This window comes from Thermomyces dupontii (genome assembly GCF_041956625.1).
Source record: "Thermomyces dupontii strain NRRL 2155 unplaced genomic scaffold VTN31scaffold_2, whole genome shotgun sequence".
Lineage (NCBI taxonomy): Eukaryota > Fungi > Ascomycota > Eurotiomycetes > Eurotiales > Trichocomaceae > Thermomyces > Thermomyces dupontii.
The window spans coordinates 1,275,920-1,294,125 of NW_027192308.1; the positions used below are offsets into that span (position 1 = coordinate 1,275,920).

General features: G+C 52.4%; 4 protein-coding genes across 4 annotated transcripts; 1 reads left to right on the top strand and 3 right to left on the bottom strand.

The window, feature by feature from the left end:
* Positions 1–443: 443 nt before the first annotated feature.
* Positions 444–3,236, top strand: VTN31DRAFT_2830 (uncharacterized protein; the record flags this gene model as incomplete). Its single annotated transcript, XM_069403042.1, has 3 exons — positions 444–1,920; positions 1,976–2,481; positions 2,535–3,236. 3 exons carry the CDS (start codon positions 444–446, stop codon positions 3,234–3,236), a joined length of 2,685 nt encoding a protein of 894 aa, XP_069262263.1.
* A 6,721-nt stretch (positions 3,237–9,957) lies between these two features.
* Positions 9,958–10,914, bottom strand: VTN31DRAFT_2831 (uncharacterized protein; the record flags this gene model as incomplete). Its single annotated transcript, XM_069403043.1, has 3 exons — positions 9,958–10,480; positions 10,536–10,819; positions 10,876–10,914. The coding sequence occupies 3 exons, from the start codon at positions 10,912–10,914 to the stop codon at positions 9,958–9,960; spliced, it is 846 nt and encodes a 281-aa protein (XP_069262264.1).
* Positions 10,915–11,101: 187 nt separating this feature from the next.
* VTN31DRAFT_2832 (uncharacterized protein) lies at positions 11,102–12,009 on the bottom strand (the record flags this gene model as incomplete). Its single annotated transcript, XM_069403044.1, has 3 exons — positions 11,102–11,170; positions 11,251–11,540; positions 11,637–12,009. The coding sequence occupies 3 exons, from the start codon at positions 12,007–12,009 to the stop codon at positions 11,102–11,104; spliced, it is 732 nt and encodes a 243-aa protein (XP_069262265.1).
* Positions 12,010–12,316: 307 nt separating this feature from the next.
* Positions 12,317–15,853, bottom strand: VTN31DRAFT_2833 (uncharacterized protein; the record flags this gene model as incomplete). The annotated part of the gene is made up of 4 exons (XM_069403045.1): positions 12,317–12,814; positions 12,878–14,963; positions 15,017–15,459; positions 15,509–15,853. 4 exons carry the CDS (start codon positions 15,851–15,853, stop codon positions 12,317–12,319), a joined length of 3,372 nt encoding a protein of 1,123 aa, XP_069262266.1.
* Positions 15,854–18,206: the final 2,353 nt, after the last annotated feature.

Sequence of the window (18,206 nt, forward strand, 5' to 3'; positions counted from 1 at the left end):
CTATGCCTCAAGAAGTGACATGGGATTACTCGTACATACTGGCAAGCATCCTGAACAGGCTTAGCCCAAACAAACACTAAGCCTATGGAGGACTAGTGTACTAGTTGCACTAAACCCAAAGCAAATTAGATCACAGTGGATTTAACGGACAAATCGGGACGTCCAAGTCATGTGAAGCGGACGTAAGCGAGAGGAACTTGGGACCTAGCCAGCCCCAAACTCGACAAAAAAAAAAAAAAAAAACTTGAGCAACGGGAAATCAGAATGCATCCCGCTCGGTGAAGATCAGGAAAGAAGCCTTGTTTATCGTCGCTCTGTGATCGACAACTGCATCGCAAGATCCCCCGCGGGATCTCTACGCGCCCGTACCCAAGCGGCCAACTCGCTTTGGTTTCCTCAGGCCGACAACAAACACGCGCGTAATTTGACGGATCGCGGCCACGATGACCACCAGCAATACAATGAACACGATAAATTTTGTCATGGCAATTCCAGGGCAGCAGCCTTTCGCCCAGCCATTCAGCAATACAAATAATACCAATACAACTAATACCAATGAGCCGTCCCTGGAGGCCCTGGAGAGCGAACTCTTCCCCTCCTTTGAAGTCCTGTTTCGCGCTCTCAACGCGGCGGCTAGGCGGCTGGGCTTCTATGCCTCCATCCGGCGAAGCTCCAACAAGGGCGCCGATGGTGTTTTCCGGCGATATGATTTGGAGTGCAGCGAGGGCCGTTCTCTGGGCACGAGTGCCTCTGGGAAAAGGAACTCGGGCTCCCTGCGGAAGAACTGCGGCTGGAGGGCCAAGGCGGTCTTCTACTACCGAGTCAATGCCTGGCAGTTGATCCTCATCGAAAAGGAGCACACCCACCCTTTGGATCCGGAACAGGCTTGGTACCTGGCGGGGCATCGGCGACTGGACCGGTCGGAGGATGTGGTCGCCAGAATTACGCATTACGCGAAGCAGCGACAGATGACTGCAAGTGACATCTTGTCCCATATTCGTGCCGAGTTCCCAAATATTGCCATCACACTGTCCGACATCAAGAATCTCACCCGGACGGTCAAGAAGGATGATGACGTCGCCGAGCCGCTGTCGCCAATGCAGGTGTTTCTCAACCGAGTCAAGTCCTCGCCCGGCGTCGTTCACAGAGTATATCAGCAAGACAATCAAGATGATGGGAACTTTGAGCGCCTCTTTTGGATGTACCCTTACTGCCTCGATGAGTGGAAGCTGAGTCCGGAGATTTGGTTCGTCGACTACAAGTACAAGACGAGCGACTTTGATATGCCGCTGTTGCAGATTTGGGGCACGACCAGCATGCACACGACTTTTCCCATTGCGTATTTCCTGCTTAGAGGCGACAAGGAAGCCTGTTTTTCCTGGGCTTTCGAGGTCATGGAGTCGGTGCGCACAGAGTATGGGATCTCTCGCCCCAACGTTATAATCACCGACTACGATAAGCCCCTCAAGAGGGCATGCACGCGGGTCTTTGATGACGTCCAGCAACAGATTTGTCTTTGGCACGTCATGAAGAACGTGGCCTTTCAGGCGAAACGGAGATGGGCTGGTTCTCTCGATGGTACCTCTCTGGGCAAGCAGGGCGGCGATACCAGTTACCTGCGCGAAGAAGATCCCGAATACGAAGGTCGCAAGTTCGACGTCAATGCTGCCAACCATGACAGGCATGCGTGCTCTGCTGCTCCCCGCCTTTTGCAGGCGGACGATCAATCCCAGCGCTTGATCAGCAGCCGCATTGTCAAGCCCGCTCTTCCCGGGCAGGCGCCTCCAGGATTCGGCCGCAAATGGCTAGATAATGCAGATGGGTTCCTTTGCGCGTGGTCTGCAGTTGTCTACGCAGAGACGGAGCATTCGTTCTGGGAAGAGTGGAATACTTTAATGAGGGAGTTTCCTGGGCAGGCGGGTAAGTTAGCTGCTTTTCATGCGAGATCGGCTTTGCCTAATTCCTCATTCTACAGGCCTTATTAACTATATCAGAGAGGTCTATCTGCCTTTTCGCTATGAGTTCGCCCACTTTGCCCTCAAATCTTACCCAAACTTTGGCATTCGGGTTACCTCTCACGCCGAGGGCGAATATAATCTCATGCGGCGCCTGCTAAAGCATCGATCGATTGATCCCAACGGCCTACCCGAGACTCTCGAAGAGCTTCTCGACCGGCTCCGCTTTAGTATTGATCAGAAGAGGGCTGATCAAAGGATGAGGACCCTCTCGATCTATATTCCTATCCGTGTAATGTCGCCTCTGCGAAGCCATGTAAGCTATCCCGCCCTCGATCTGATAGCGAAGGAGATCGAGGCCGCAGAGGGATCGATACGGAACGGGCAGGAATTGCCGTCCTGTACGGGGTTACACCGAAAGAAGTACGGATTGCCATGCCGTCATGAGATTCTGAACGTTCTTCGTTCCGAAGGCCAGCTCAACGTGAACGATATCGACAAGCATTGGTGGCTTCGTCGTGAGGAGGTGAGAGGTACCCGCAATATGGCGCGATGCTAATGGGATACTAACGGAACCAGTCATCAAGCACAAGCTCCGCACGAACCACCAGATCAGCAGCTCCCGCCGTCCCTGGCAGCCGTCCTCCCCAGTTTCATCGCAATGGCGCGCAAGCACTTCCATCCAGCGCTCAGACGAGAGGCGTGGGACCAAGCCAGATCAGCGGAAGACCCGACTCATCGCCTCTGCGCTCTCGCAAGAGGCCGAGAACAGACACAGCAACAACAACAACAACACCTACCATGTCCCATCCCCAATCTCTCACCCAGACTCAGACACAGACCCAATCCCAATCCGACGCCGATCGGGATGCACGCATCCAGCGTCTGGAGGAGCAGCTGGAGCGTGTGACCGGTCTGCTGACGACCATGTCGCAGGCGCTGTCCGCCATGGCCTCCATGCGTCAGCCACAGCAGCAGGTACCGCAGGCTCCCGCTCCCGCTCCCGCTCCCCCGCAGCAGCAGCAACAGCAGCAGCAGCAGCAGCAGCAACTGACAAGCGCCGCGGCGACGGTCCGGGGCTCAATGCCCGCGCAACTCCCGGCAGCCCAGGCCCTGCAGTTCGCCATGATGCCGGTTCAGGGAGGTCAGACGTCGTTGTCGGATGGGACGTCGTGGTTTGGTCAACAGGGGCAGGTGCAGGGTGATTCGACGCAACATATATGGCAGTCGGGACAGGGGGCGAGCGGTGATGGGCAGTCATTTCAGAGCAAAACAGAATAGATGTTTGATTTCGTGGATTCAATGGTGTACCTACCTAAATATTTAATTGAGAGTCCAGATAATTCGGTGTTTGAACTGGCTGCAACCCATACAATCAAACACCCAATCTTCCGTTTCACCGGGTCTCCTCTGTACGCGGAAGGAAAAAACACTGAAATGTTTTCATCTATCATCATACTTCGCTGGTGGTCATTCATCCGAACAATGAAAGAAGTAACATCAAGTATCCCTTATAAGTCCCTCTACTCCGGAGAGTGTAAAGGTATTTCACCATCAGTTCACCATCGTTCAAACTTGAGGGACAGACCCAACCAAGGAATCCTTGAAATATATAATATATTGTAAGATGAGGACGAGATGTGTCTTTCTCGCTTACGTGCCGAAAACGGTCTGTATGAGGGCTGAGGAGGCACTGAGATCAGAGGCTGCATTGGTTGCAGCCTCCCCCCGGCCTCGGATGCAATCCAAGTTCTGCAACCCGCATAGGTTGATGTGACAGCAATTGAACTGTCAGGGTAATAAACTATGGAAATTATGACCAAACAGTTCCTTTTCTTTTTCATCCTCTGTCTGCCCACGCTGCCAGAGTCTCCCATCATTTTACCGGACATTTTGTGTCCGATATTGAGCCTCGTAACTGGGTCGAGGTATCGTAGATCAAGTGATACTGGTATTGAAATGGTTCCCTTTGTTCGATATCGCCGAGAGAGCAAGGATCAACCCTTGTGTTTATAAATGAATGGAATGCTCGGCGTTGTTTTCGGCGCTGTAGGTGTAGTACAACGGGCAAGCAATCAACTGTGAAATAATCGGTGATATTGCCAATGACGTGGACATCTAAAGCCGTGGCACTAGGTGATGCCCTGGGTTCTGAGCTCTGGATGGGGTTGGGCGTTGCTCTCGCTCTGTCTTTCTATAGTACCCTTGGAGAGAGCGTCATTGTTCGGCCATGTCAACTGCAGGCATGAAGATTCATCATGTCTTAATCAGTAGAACGGATTCGGATTAAAGGAGTCGATAAAGCGTTGAGGAATTGAAGGTTGTGATTTCGATACGCGGTGTATCTTTGACTCCAATGTGTAAGTCATAGTCAATATTGGAGTCAATTGCGCCCCTAGATGCCAGCGACTGCGATGGGGAGAGGACGAGAAGGAATGGAGAATGAGCACGGACGAGTCGTCGGTTGGATATAGTCACTGGCATGGAACTCGGGATTTGTTGACGCGTTCCATCAGGACTCTGACAAGAGCACCGGCCCAGTATGCTAGAGATAATGAGAGCTCCTGGTCCGGCGAGTAGTATGCAGGCGTGATATCTGAGAGCTGCTCTGTGTAATTGGGAGCCCTACGTACTCCTAAGGTAGCAGTTGTAGGGCTTGATGTACTTATAATAATTGACTCAAGAGCACAGCGCTGCCTTAGATCATGCCTCCTTCGTATCAACTCGCTATTGCTGAGACGAAGTGGTCCAGCAACTCGTCGTCCGGCACAGTAAGCAGGGCCGTGGGTCGTCTTGATTCTGTTCCGTTCCAGGAGAAATCAAGGCCATACTGTTTTTTTGGTTTGTTCTGCTGAGTGAAGTTGTTGGAATAGATAGTATTAGTAGTTCCCATGGATAATTTAGTCAAGATCGGCCATCTTCTCCGCCTTCTCCAGTGCCGGACTCATAAAATTAACAGGACGCCGAAACTCCGGCCTGTAGTCGCAGGTCAGCAACTGAATGAGTCATCAACCAAACACGGTCAACATTTTCGTGCTCAGTCCGCCGTTTTGGAATCATACAATGCGTCGAAGGCGATGTTGATTGGTGGCATCGGCTTTTCGGTCTCACTGAGGTATATATCGAATAATTTGCGCTGTTCACTTCGCGAGGGACATCACCAGCTTCGAAGAATTTGACCATGACAACGCCGATGCGGTAGAAGTGCCACAACGGAAGGTCAGAAACTGTAGCTGATTCTCCATTTGGCAACTTTAGCATTGACTTGTCGACGGGAAGTCGTTCAGGAAAATATCTACGCACTTTGGAGTATTTCCAGATTCGGAAATAATTTAGGGCTCCATGCAGAAGGTCGACATGGAGCCCGCGCGCAAAGTCGAAAACTCAGGCCCGAAGGAACGCGATACCAAGATTTCAGTGAGATCTCTGCAGGTGAAACCCTTCAATGACTATCAGGACGGACCTGACAAGATCGGCGATTGTGTCAGGACTTGAGACGGCGTCCGACTGGCCTTGCTGTCTTGGGCGGATCCTTTTGGTAGCAGAGAAAGGTCTCGGGATTTGTATGGTCCCTTAAGACAGTCAAATATCTGAGAGGCATAGTGGTCTTCTCTCGTGACGGAAAGCGAGCGTGACTCGATTTCTTGGTTGTCTTGATTGGCATGAGTGCCTCCATGTTGCATGGGGAACAGGGTTGAGAATGTGTTGCTGATAATCATCCCCTACGCGATCCTGAGGGAGAGTACTTCGAGCATGCCAAATTCTGAACAGTGTCAGCACGAAATCGAGATAGAGGCTTAAGAATACGAACATTGTGGAATAGTACCAGTATCCAGGTAATGCTCCTGAAGTAGAACATGTTGGCATCGAACAAGTCCGATACGACAATCAAGTCGCGAGTCGTAAATGTGACTTGGCGAGGTCCTTTATCAATTTTGATGGCACGTTGATAGGAGAAGGGCACTTTCTGCATACCAGTGACGTGGGCATGCAGATAGATAGGCGCAGGATGTTAATCCTGGCCTGAGGAAAAACTAGTCGTAAGAGCCGGGGGTTTTTTGATTCCCACACCAGAATAACTTCTAGAAAGCTGGAAAGAGGTTCTCTTTTTTCTTCGATCCTCGAGCTGTATAGAAGTAAGGACGCTAGTGGTAAATGTAAAGGGAAGAAGAGATTTGGAGAAGGAGGAAGGGGAGCTGTATTTATACTGCTTCTGTATCCCAGGCAATTACACGAATGAAGAAGGTCCGGCTTTCATTCTAGATGGAACTGAAATGGAAGTTGCTGGGACCTAGTCCTGTTACGCGGAGAATGATCTGTCTAATGACGGGGAAGGAGCATATCAGCCCCGGCAGTGAGCCTGAGTGAGCGAAGAACATTGCAAAATTCGTTTAAGTTTCCAGGCTTTCATGCTTTAGACATACTGGTCAGTGGCATTACTTGGGAGTGTGGTTGAAAGGTCAAGAAAGCCTGCTTGTACCAGTGAGACGGAGAGCAATGATACTGTGTATCCAAAAGCAGGCGAAATGAGCATTGCGGGTGCATGACAAATTCAAGAGTTGACGACGGGAGTTAAAACCCATATTAAACAGTCAATAGCAGTGGTTATTATTGCAGATAGGTATATCATCGCTTGACGATGCAATGGCCACAAGCGGGTCTCTCGTATCTACCATCTGAAGTTATGAGCGACTAGCACAAGTTGGTTGGAAGATTGTTCTCCTGAACCTTCATTACGGAGGAGCGTCAATACATGCTTTAGGATGCTAACAATTGATCTCTTCTCAACTCAAGACCATAAGCACTGCATTGAATGTAGTCCTATCAAGCCTTCTTGGTTATGAGTGCTAGGTTGAGCATTCACCCTGCCCTCTACCATCACGGCGAATATGGACAGCGTCCAAATTGTTATCACAAAGCCCAAGAGAAGTGACCATCCGGCATAGTATCAGATACCTACCTAGTATCACGGCTGATGACAAGTCCACGCCGTTAAAGTTGTCCCATCCTAACTCTCGGGTGTTGAATAATCCGATGAATCGCATACATTAAGTACCCTTCTTTATTATCTTGTGTTTGTTGTGTCTGCCTGACATTCCTCTATCTATGTTGTTTCTGCCTCACCCACCTGTCTACATAAATAGGGTTCGTCCCCTACCCCTTGTGGTACTGATAGAGACAAGAATCAAGCATGTGTAAAGATACATATCAGCCTGCTCCTCATTGCCTCAGGCCCTCTGCGCTAGTCCCGATATGACAACTGACAAGACTATTATGATTTGTCAGCAGGGGTGTCCTCTTTCCAACCTTTGGTCAATCTGCGTACCTGCCAATTATGCTCTCGGCCTCGAACTTTCCAACTCCTCAGTAGATCAAGCTCTGCTTGAGATGAGGGATTGAGATCCTATGCAACCATGCCAATTGCCCCGTTACCGGATTCAACGGCTCGGGCAATTGGCTCGACGTCGGTAGTGACTGATGCATGGTCAGTGGTCAAGGAGTTGCTGGACAATGCATTGGACGCTGCTTCAACATCAGTTTCCGTGGAAATCGCTCAGAACACAGTCGACATCATACAAGTAAAAGACAATGGCCACGGCATTGATGCTGCCGATGTTGAGTTTGTCTGCAAGAGAGCCCACACGAGTAAAATCCAGACTCTGGAAGATCTGCGAACTCTGGGCGGCCGTTCGTTGGGCTTCCGGGGGGTGGCCCTGGCCAGTGTAGCTGAGATGTCCGAACTTGTATCCGTGACAACGAGGACACAAGCGGAGCCGGTAGCATCATTGCTCAAGTACAACCGACAGGGAGACCTGCTTAGGTACAGCTATCTTTTACTCGGTTACTTGTGCAAAGGGGCGGCACTGCTGACTACTCGGGGTATAGTCGTGAGAAGACGTCCCACCCTGTCGGGACGACTGTGTGTGTGATAGGGTTTCTGAAACACGTGCCTGTCCGGAAACAGGCTGCATCGAAGACGGCCTCGAAAACCATTTCGAGGATCAAGAGACTTTTACAGGCATATGCCATTGCTCAGCCCGCCACGAGGCTGTCTTTGAAGGTTCTTCGCGCGAAGAATGACAGTGCCAATTGGATCTATGCCCCAACGCAGAACGCAACCATCGCGGATGCGGCGCTGAAAATCTGGGGGCCAGAAATCAAGACTCAGTGTGCTGTATTTGACTGGCCAGAGGCTGAAACTACCAAGGAAGAAGGGACTTCGTTCAAGCTGATAGCCAGTCTTCCCAGGTCGGATTCCGGTAGGTATCTCTATGTCATATGAGTATGTGTTCGGATCTGATAGGTAAAGATTTCTCCAAGCTCAGTAATCCCGGGCAATTCATCTCCGTCGACGGTCGCCCATTGTCTACAGCAAGAGGGACGTCTAAAGAGATTGTTAGACTATACAAGTCTTACATCCGATCCTGTGCACGGCAACGCGGACTGGATGTTTCGCTGACTGACCCAATCCTCTGCCTTCACATCCTATGTCCAGTCGGAGCATATGATGTCAATATTGAACCCGCAAAGGATGATGTTTTGTTTGCCGACGCAAACGCCGTTACGGCACTGGCAGAGAGTCTTTTCAGGAAGGTATACGGCGATTTGAGAAGTTCAGATGAGGGCTCTGGCGAGGCACTCACCTCCACAGAAACAAACTCTGTGGTCCGCGAGCCGGATACGCCACCTCCAACAAATCCTGGCTCTGCGGTAGGACGGTTTCGTCCGGTAGAAGCAAGTGAAGTTCAAATTCCAATGGCTACTCCACCGTCCTCGCTTCCTGGGAGAGTCGTTGGAGAGGGCGGAAGATTATCGGACGGGCTCAGTACGAATCCGTGGACAATCGCCAGAACACGAGTGTTCAGTCGATCAGAGAACCAGAGAAGTGCATCTGCTGCGCAACAGGTTGTCGGAAGCATAAGCAATGTACGCAATAGAGCTCATGCTGCAGTTCAACTTGGATCAGATTCGCGGACATCACCGCCTGAAGACGTCTTACCAGTGTTCACGGAAAGGAATCGAGGCTCGAGGTTGACGTTTACATCCCCGATACCGTCTCGTGGCCGTGAGCGTCATGGAGACCGCACGCTTGATGCGTGGCTCCACTCATACGAGCGGGATCAGGGTTCCTCGTTTTCGTCGCTTGATGAACGTGAAGAGTCAGTACTGTCTGACGGCGCCGAGAGCGGAATGCTATTAGACAGAACAGAAGAAGACGATGTCATGCAGTCTGATGACCACACAATGCCCTCGTCGCTGTCGAACAACGCAGAAATGCAGTCTCCACAGCTCGGCAGCCCGGGTGTGGGTAACAAACGTCAAAGACTCCCTATGCTGGAAGAATCTGACCGTGTCAACCGGACGTGGGACAAGACAGCATTCACGCCTGAAGTTGAGATGGCGTTAGACTTTGAGCGACGGAAGAGAGCAGCCATTCTTTCGCGGCGGGAGCAAATGCGAAAGATGAAGGATCTCGTTGTCCCGAACACACCGCATCGAAACCGCTTCCTTGCGGCTCGAGCAGCTCTGGAGGACGCTGGCGTCCCCAAGACACAGACAGCAACAAAAACAAAAACGTCCCTCAAGCCAAGCGACCCACGCGCACTCTTTATGCGCGAACCGAATGCACCTAGCAGTCGTCTGCCGCTGGAGAGGACCCCTCAGGAATACACCATTTATAATGTCGCGCTGGTATGGCCTGCATCGTTAGATCGAATTTCCGTATTACACAAGGCATTGGTCAAACGTGAAGCGGGTGCTGATCCAGCGCCTAGGAGCGCGTTTACGTCCGCCGATCTGGAGCCTGCATGCAAGGAGTGGGAGGACACGCTTCGCCGACTGCTCCGAGAACGGTACGCGGTCGAGAACGAGACGGTCAAGGATCTCTATACTGCAGTTAGCAAGGCCATTTCTAGCAATCTATGCGACATATAACCTACGCATTTCCAATTTAGTTAAGGAACCCTTTCTTGTATCATAAATTCTAAAGGGAGAAGGAAAACTACACTTTTCTCGCCACACCCCTTAACCGAACATATCCCAACCAGCGGCTCCCATCTTCCCTCGTGACGACGGGCTCCAGCACCTCGCAGATTCGCGCCACGGTGGCGTCCCTGTCAGCATCGTCCTTCAGAGCCTCGAGGAACTGGGCGCCCATCAATCGAATCCAACCCTCCAATCCACTACTACCTGGCTTTCCATTATCATCCTCGGTTAACCTCGTTGGCCGATACTCAATCTCCAGCTGCTCCACGACAAACCCGACTTCCTCCAGCGTGCGCCGCATCCAGTCCTCCGTGGCGAAGTACCAAGGCGACAACTCATGCAGGCGAGCGACGGAGAAGCCGTATCGCGGATGGCTCAGCACCGCGAGGAAAGCAGTCAGCACCTCGCCCACGTTGCCGTGGCCGCCTTGCTCGAAAATGAAGCGGCCGCCGGGCCGCAGGGCCGAGTGGATGGCACGGATGGTGGATGTGCGGGTGGATTCGTCGCGGAGGATCCAATGTAATGCGGCATTCGAGATACTTCTCCCTAGTCAATATGCAGTGTCTCGGAAAGAAGGGAAGAATGGGGGATTACATTTTATCCCATCCCGCGGATATGACGCCCTCTTCTCGCTCGAGATACCGACAATCGACGACCCGGAACTCGGCCTTTTCGGATCTGTATGATTTGTTGGCGGCGTCGATCATCGCTGGTGACGCGTCCACGCCGAGCACGTAGCCGACATGGTCGATGAATTTGGCGGTGAACTTGCCGTCACCGCAGCCAATGTCGAGCACCCGGTCCGTGGGCTGCGGTGAGAGCCAGGCTAGAATCTTTTGTGTGAGGTTTGGGACGAAGGAGGCGGATGCTGCGTAGGCCTGTTGTATTCAGCTGTCTTGATCAAGGTTGGAGGATCCGAGATGGGTCGGCCTACCTCGGAGGACCAGTGATCTTTCTTCTTCTGTTCGGTCATGGCTATGATGCCTATCTAGCCTACTCCTCGGAGAGAGGATTCATGAAGGATATGAGGCTGGGAGGGATCATTCAGCTTCTTGACCACCGTGGACAACATTTATCCTCCTTTGGTAGTTGATCTATCGCGCCGATGTCGGCGCCCCGTTACGATAGGCTATCACCGGCTGCTTCGGCATGACTTCCGATCAATCCGCCGGATTCCTCTCCACCTCGACGATGATCGCAAATGACAGCCCAAACAGGACCAATATCGCCTTTGAACAGCCAGATTTGTATCAGCACAAAGGGAAACAAGGACGACGTTGACGAGCTCATGGTAACAAGTAGTACGTACCGACATCGTCAAACCCCCTATCGCATTCAACTCCCATCCGCCCGCAAAGACTTTACCCCTTGCAATTGCCATCTGCTGTCTCCAGAAGCGCGCCGCTCCGAGGATTGCGACCACGATGGCGCACGACTGAAAGGTCACCGATAGCGGCACGCCGACAGTCGCGTAGGTGAAACGCGTGGCGCGACGATCCGATTCCGGGGAGTAGAGGTGGAAGAGCTGCGCGATGAGAACACCCTGCATGGAGAAGGCGACCGAGGTGCGGATGTAGGCGAGGAATGTTCTTTCTAGAGCTGAGGACCATCGAACCGATATCACATTAGCAATGATTCCTGGATCCTGATAGAAAGCAACCTTGTACAAGGATCCCGATTAGTAGTACGACTTACCAAAGTAATCACGATTCCGCTGTTGCGGCACCGTCAACGCGACATTCCTCGCCCAGAATCTCCTTAGCCCAGAGAACCAGCGTGTCCTGCGGCGACGTTGAGTGCGGATCGTCGATGGCGACAGCGTCGTTGACCTTGTCGTTTGTCGCTGCGGTCGACGCTGCTCGTCCGTTGAAATAGACGACGGACTTGAACTTCCATCATTGTCCTGATCATTATAATAATAATATTCGTGCAATTCCGTGGCTTCGCGCGGTCGGCTGCTGCTGTGGTTGTCAGGGATAAAGGTTACGGGTTCGTGAAGTTGGTGTTCGGTATTGCGGTCGGCGCGCAAGGCGTCCGAGTCACTGCTAGTTCGTCTTCGTCCTCCCATTGTGTGGCCTGCGCCGCGAACGAAAACGAGGTCGAGATTGATGTGCGTCGTGCTGCGGGACAATCTAGGGTCATTCCAATTTTCAGCAATTTTTTTTTTTTTTTTCAATCTTTACAACTTGGACCGTTTGATGGAGCTGGACCGTTCTTATCAGGACACGATCTGGCGGTCTGGCCAAGTTACCAAGGACTGAATCAAGTTTTACCGCTTTAACGAACTTCATTCAGATAACCATCCATAGCATGATCCATTCCATTTCAATCCTTGCTAGAATCTGATTACAGCACTTCATTTCATCACTCATATTTCACGCGGCGGGCCCCTTGTCGCCCAGGGTGCGGCAAACGTACTCCCCATCGCCACCCGGCGCTCCCACCGTCACCCAGACATATTTCCCTCCACTCGATGATCGCTCCTGCGTGCCACTCCAGTACATATCGAACGGCCCACCTTCGGAACCGTTCTTGTCCGATGTCTCGGGCCATCCCCCGAGCCGGCCGCTTTGGATCCAATTATTAAGCACGTCGCGCACAAAGTCAATCTTGGACAGGAACGAGTTGGCGTCCAGAATCTCCTGCACACGCTCATCGGCACTTGACTGCGTCGTCCCGCGAGCAATGGCCAGAAACGTCGCCGCCTCATCTGAAGCGATCGCTCGGGTGTCGTACCCGTTCGGGTGCATCTTCCCATGCGCGCGCAGATACCGAGCGGCAGTCGGAGACAGGTGGTAAAAATCAATCCACGGCGAAGAGCCGCGCGCGCTACCGTGCGAAATCACCAGCTTCGTGTGATCCGGAAAATTGAACTGGATCGTGATTCCCTGTAAGCTAGATTATTCGAAGATAAACCCTTTCGAAGGGGAGCATACCTGAAATGCACCGTCCCCAAATCCCCAAACGCCAACATTGCCCAATCGTTGGTAGAATTTGATGTACTGTGTCGATGAGCCCGAACCAGCGTTCTCATCGTTACTATCACCATCGTCTCCATCGTCATGGCGTCCCAGAGATCCAATCATGTATTTACCAAATTGGTCAACTAACTTCAACCGCTTGATCTTCTCCGCCTCTGATCGGGCAAAGTCGACTCCGGCATCAGTTCGGATCCTCACCCCTGTCGCCCCGGAGCCAGACTTTGAGACCTTCACTTCAAAGACTTCCGGTTGGACAAGCAACTTTCGAATGCCCCGGCTTCCGGGTGGGCCTCGATCGCAGTTTTCGTAGAACTCCACCGGCTTTCCATTGCGTGGCACGAGTTGATCTGCCTCGGAGTAGGTCACGGTACTTCCCTGACTGCGCGCCTTGCGTCTGATATGCCTCTCCCCGTCTCGAAAGACGACGCAGCTCGCCGGGTGTCCATTTTCCCCCTTGAACACGCATCCTACGCTGCCGTCGTCCAGCACATACCCGATGCCATAGCGGTTCGTGTAATCGACCCATTTGATCACATACGTATGCGGTCTTCTCTTAGTCTGCGTGCGATAACTGCGCCGAGCGGGCGACGGGGAAGTCAGGCTTTTCGCCATCCGTCTGATATCCATCAGCACCTCTTCGGGCGATGATCCCATCAGCAGCTCATACTTCTCGCTGCTGTGAATCACTGGCCCGGCTCCGAGAGCAGATCGCGGCTTGTTCTCAGACGAGGAAGACAATGAGCTCGATTTGCTCGATCCGCGGGAAATCTGGCGCACGTCTCGGGAGTTTGCCTGTTGGGGCGGCCGCTCTCTTTCCGCCGATGAATCCTCCTGCTGTCTCGACGGTGCGCGAGCGGGTCTTGATCTTGCGGGGCCCCCATGCAGCTCTTTTCGCTTCTCAGAGGAGGGTGGTCGGGGCTGCGCACCGTTCGATGCGGAATGAGGATGATATTGATGGCCTGTCGGGTCGGCTTCCTGCTGCCGCCGAGATTGGGAGCGAGTTTTTACCATATTCGGTACACTCTCTGATTTGGGCATTGGGTGCGCAACGATACGGTCCAATTCCCGAATAGATGCAGAGTATGAAGGCGCAACACCCCTTGCAACACGAATGGGACGCTGTGCAAGGCCTCTAGGAGGGGACTCCAGAGGCGGCTCGGGAGACATCACCTGGTGTCTCTCGCGGGGGAGTTGTGGTTGTGCTTCACGCATCGTTGTCATCCCGCGACTAGCTTGGCGTACTGGCAAGGCCTGCTGACGAAGAGTTGCAGCATGGCTTTGCTGCTGAGACACCTGCCGTCGCGCCTCCACGGCGGCCAATGCGGCTTGTGTCCGTGCAAAAAGATCCCGATCGCTCTTGAGCGACGAACTGGTCGAGATATTCTCGTAGCTGTCGTCCGATCCGGAGTCGTTCTGTTGCTCTCCCATCCACTTTTCCTCGTCAGGGGCACTCCAGTCGCCGTCGAACCACACAGGATACCTATACACGATGTCTGGTGGTAGTGGAATCTTCGGCGATAGCCCTTTTTCTGTCTCGGATATCGTCTCCGACAGAACAGACTTGGAAGAGTTTTTGCCAGCGCACTTTCGAGCGCTGCCATCTGGTTTGCGACCAACGCCGCATTCAGTGTAGAATTCATTCCTGCAGAACGCGTACCGTTCGGCAGGATCTTTGATGTGGGTTGCTTTCTTCCGGTATCGATCCTCATAGTCCAGACTGTAGCCCGGGAGCATCCGATCCCCTCGAGGTTCGCCGTCCTTCAGCCAAATCGGCCGCACCTGAAGGCAGGATGTATCTAACCGGCGGGGAATACATCCGGGGTACATATTAAAAAAGTCATGTTCGACGATGTCGTCCGGTAGGGGGCGTTCATCCTCATTCAGGCTCAGGCATGAGCTGACCAGACTCTTTGCTTCCTCTGGGATATCGTTGAGACACTCTTCACCGCTTGGCCACACGTAACTGAGGTTCCGGACCTTCTTATAGATCTCTTCTTGCGTTTTCGATTGGAAGGGAGGGTACCCAGCAAGCATTGCGAAACTATTAAAGTCAGCCTCAAGCCCCGCGGATATTACACGTCGATCAGGACGTACCAAATGATACCCAGGGACCATATGTCCACTTTCTGGTTGTGCCCGCCCTTACTTCGATCAATGACTTCCGGTGCAATATAGTTGGGTGTTCCACAGAGTGTTTGCCGACGTTTCTCTTCTTTCTCGGACAAGATCATGGCCGCCAGACCAAAGTCTCCGACCTTGATGTCCATGTTTCTATCTAGGAAGAGATTTCCCATCTTCAAATCTCGGTGTGCTATATTCCTTTTGTGCAGGTATTTGACAGCGCCGCACAGTTGAACCATAATTCGGCGTACCTCAGGCACTGACAAGCATTTCCGTCTCTTGACCATGTCCATTACGGATCCATTCGGGCATAAATCCAAGATGACATAGGTGCACTGCTCGAACGAAAAGGCGCGGTGAAATCGCACGATATTTGGATGGCGCAACTTGGAATGGATTTCTAATTCCGTCCGGAACTGGTGCATCGTTAGCCAAAGCTTCGTCGAGAATTTGCGTATTGAATACCTTTTCCGCCATCTTCTTCTGGGTCATTTCTGACCGCACGACTTTCATCGCAAAGATTCTCCCATTTCGTAGTAATCGCCCTTCATAACAGATCGCGAACCCGCCCTTCCCCAAATACTGACCCGTGGCATAACGTTCCCCATTTTCCCCCGGTTCAAAAACAATGGAGGGTGGCGGCGGAGGATGTATCTTGGATGGAGCAGCCGCTTTTGAGTGGCCGGCCTTGTTCGGAGCTGGCCTTGCGGCTGCTGGAGGCTGAGGAGCGTGGCGATCCAGTTTGCTCTGCGTTGTCTGAACGTTCGACTTGAGCGGGAGGTTTGGTGATCGCGGAGAAAGTGCTTCCATCGCAATCCTATGGAGCTTGTGCCCAGGGTGCGTTTGGCGATGGGCGACCCCTGTAGCTGCAGCGATCGGTGCTTTATTGACTGTAAACTAAATGCAGGATCGTCGTAGCGTCGTCAATCTCAAAACAATAGCGGAAAGGCAAAGGGGTATCTCAATCGCAGTTTGTTTGAGAATACGGTAATATCCGAGACACAGAATTTAACCTATGAGGAGTCGATCAGGGGGGAATCCGCTTTATATGGGGATCGAGACACCCACCATCAAGATCCAGAAGTCTTATCATGCAGCTCATGGTTATCGAACGGCGAAGGAATAGATTGAATAGGATTCAATCGTACACAAACCATGAATTCCACTTGCGAGCAGGGATGATGGCGGACGTTGATGGGGCCAGCTACTTAAAGGGGAAATGTGTAAACAGAGCTGAGTCCGGGGCGGCAGAACATTGTTCCGCTCCGCTCATTGCCTTAGGCTACAATAATGTTCCTGCTAGGTTGCTGCCGATTGCCGACGGGATGGTGCGGGACGAGCTACCTGCGGCTGAAGAATCGAAAGAGCTCTCAAAGAAGAAACGGCATGCTCGGATCCCTTCTGCAGACAATTTGGAGTACATTTGGATATCCATAAGGACTTTGACCAGTCGACGCCAATGTCGCTGACGCTGAAACTAACGTCTCTGGTTATCCGCACTCTCTCCAAGCCAATTGCTGTAAGATCGTCTTGGCTCTGCCAACTAGGGATGGAAATTGACGATCGTTACAGAATCAAATCAAAGCTCAAGCCCGCGAACATGAACGGTTTCGAAGACTCTGTGTCTCGGTCGCCCAGCGACTTCACCAAGTCGATATGCGTATGCGAATGCGTCTCGGAAGGGACACAGAGGCCATTCAGAGGCAGGCTGCAGAAGAAGCGGCGGCTGCAGAGGCACGGAAACATCAACCACAACATCCAACGGTAAAGACGGAGGCGGAAGCCATCGCGGAAGCGGAGGCGATCGAGAAGGCAAAGAAAGATGCAATTGAAAAGGCAAAATCGCAACCATTACCGCGGATCCGACCCTTGTCCGAAGCCAAAGCCGTCGAAAACGGCGCAAAGTTCATCAGTGAAGCATTTCTTTTTGTCGTCGCAGGTGGCTTGATCGTTTTTGAGACCATGCGGTCACGTAGGAAGGAGCTCTCGCGTCGCGAAGACGTGGCAGATCGACTGCATGAGCTGGAACAGTCTGAGAAGGCTGCACGTCAGGCGCTGGCCACTCTGGAACGCGAAATTCTAGCGCTCAAGGCACAGCAGCAGAAGCAGCCCGTCAAGAAAATGCCTCGATTGCTGCCTCGTGAAGTGTGGGAGGAGGAGGAGGGGGAAGAGGAGGAGCCGAGCGAGCCCAAGCCCAGCTGGTTTGCACGACTTTGGCAGGAAGTGGCAGCAAGCAGATCTACGCCGGAGTCAAAGTCGCAACCATCCCCATCGCAGCCAACACCTTCTGTTGCGACCTCCTCGCCGCATTCCGTCATTCCGCCTGTTGTGGCGCCCGCGAAGACCGATGTGCGACCAAAGCAAGATTGATTTGGTGCACTCATCACGATCGTTTGTAATTCTTTGTCATGATACCCTGGGTTTGACGTTTATCTCATGATTTGTTTCGTGTAGATGTTTCTATTGCTAGATGATAAGCATCTTTGATAGATCCATGGGGGAACGTCATGTAATGCCGCTGCCTGCCCTTTTTGATCAAAGACCTGTACAGTACTTCCACTCTGATCCTGATCACAGTCTCATCATGTTCTCTGCTTCGCTCCGGCAGCGCCCTGTATGGAATAGTCTAGGGCCGGTTCTTCAGTCGACTACAATGCCATGTTTGCGAGGTTGGTCGATTCCAGGTACTGCGTAACAAGGCATGTTCACACAAACAGAGTCGTCTCTTGAGAACTACGACTTCGCATTTCCCATTGATGGTCAACAGGAAACTGATGGGAAACTGTGCGCAATCCTGACTACATGCACCTCGCTGGAGGAGAATCAACGGCAATGCACGCGTTCTCAGATCGCACGCCTTGCTGAAGCGACGGGCCATCCCAACAAGGACCAAGCAGCGATCCTGTTCCTCCATCACGACTGTGCGTTCCGATCTGCTAGTGGGCGCTGTCCTGTTGATGGCTTGATTGCCCTTCAGTCTCTGTAATTGTCCCTGGAACATATCCAGCACAGTCCATGGTACTTAGCTCCGTGTGCAGGGTATTCGAATCCTCCTCAGCATCCTGTATACCTATCATTCCAGTACCTGAGCCGTCGGCCTTGCTTCCGGCGATTCAAGAGTACTGCCGCAGCCTTTGTCGGCCCCCTCAGCGGCTGGAGTCGT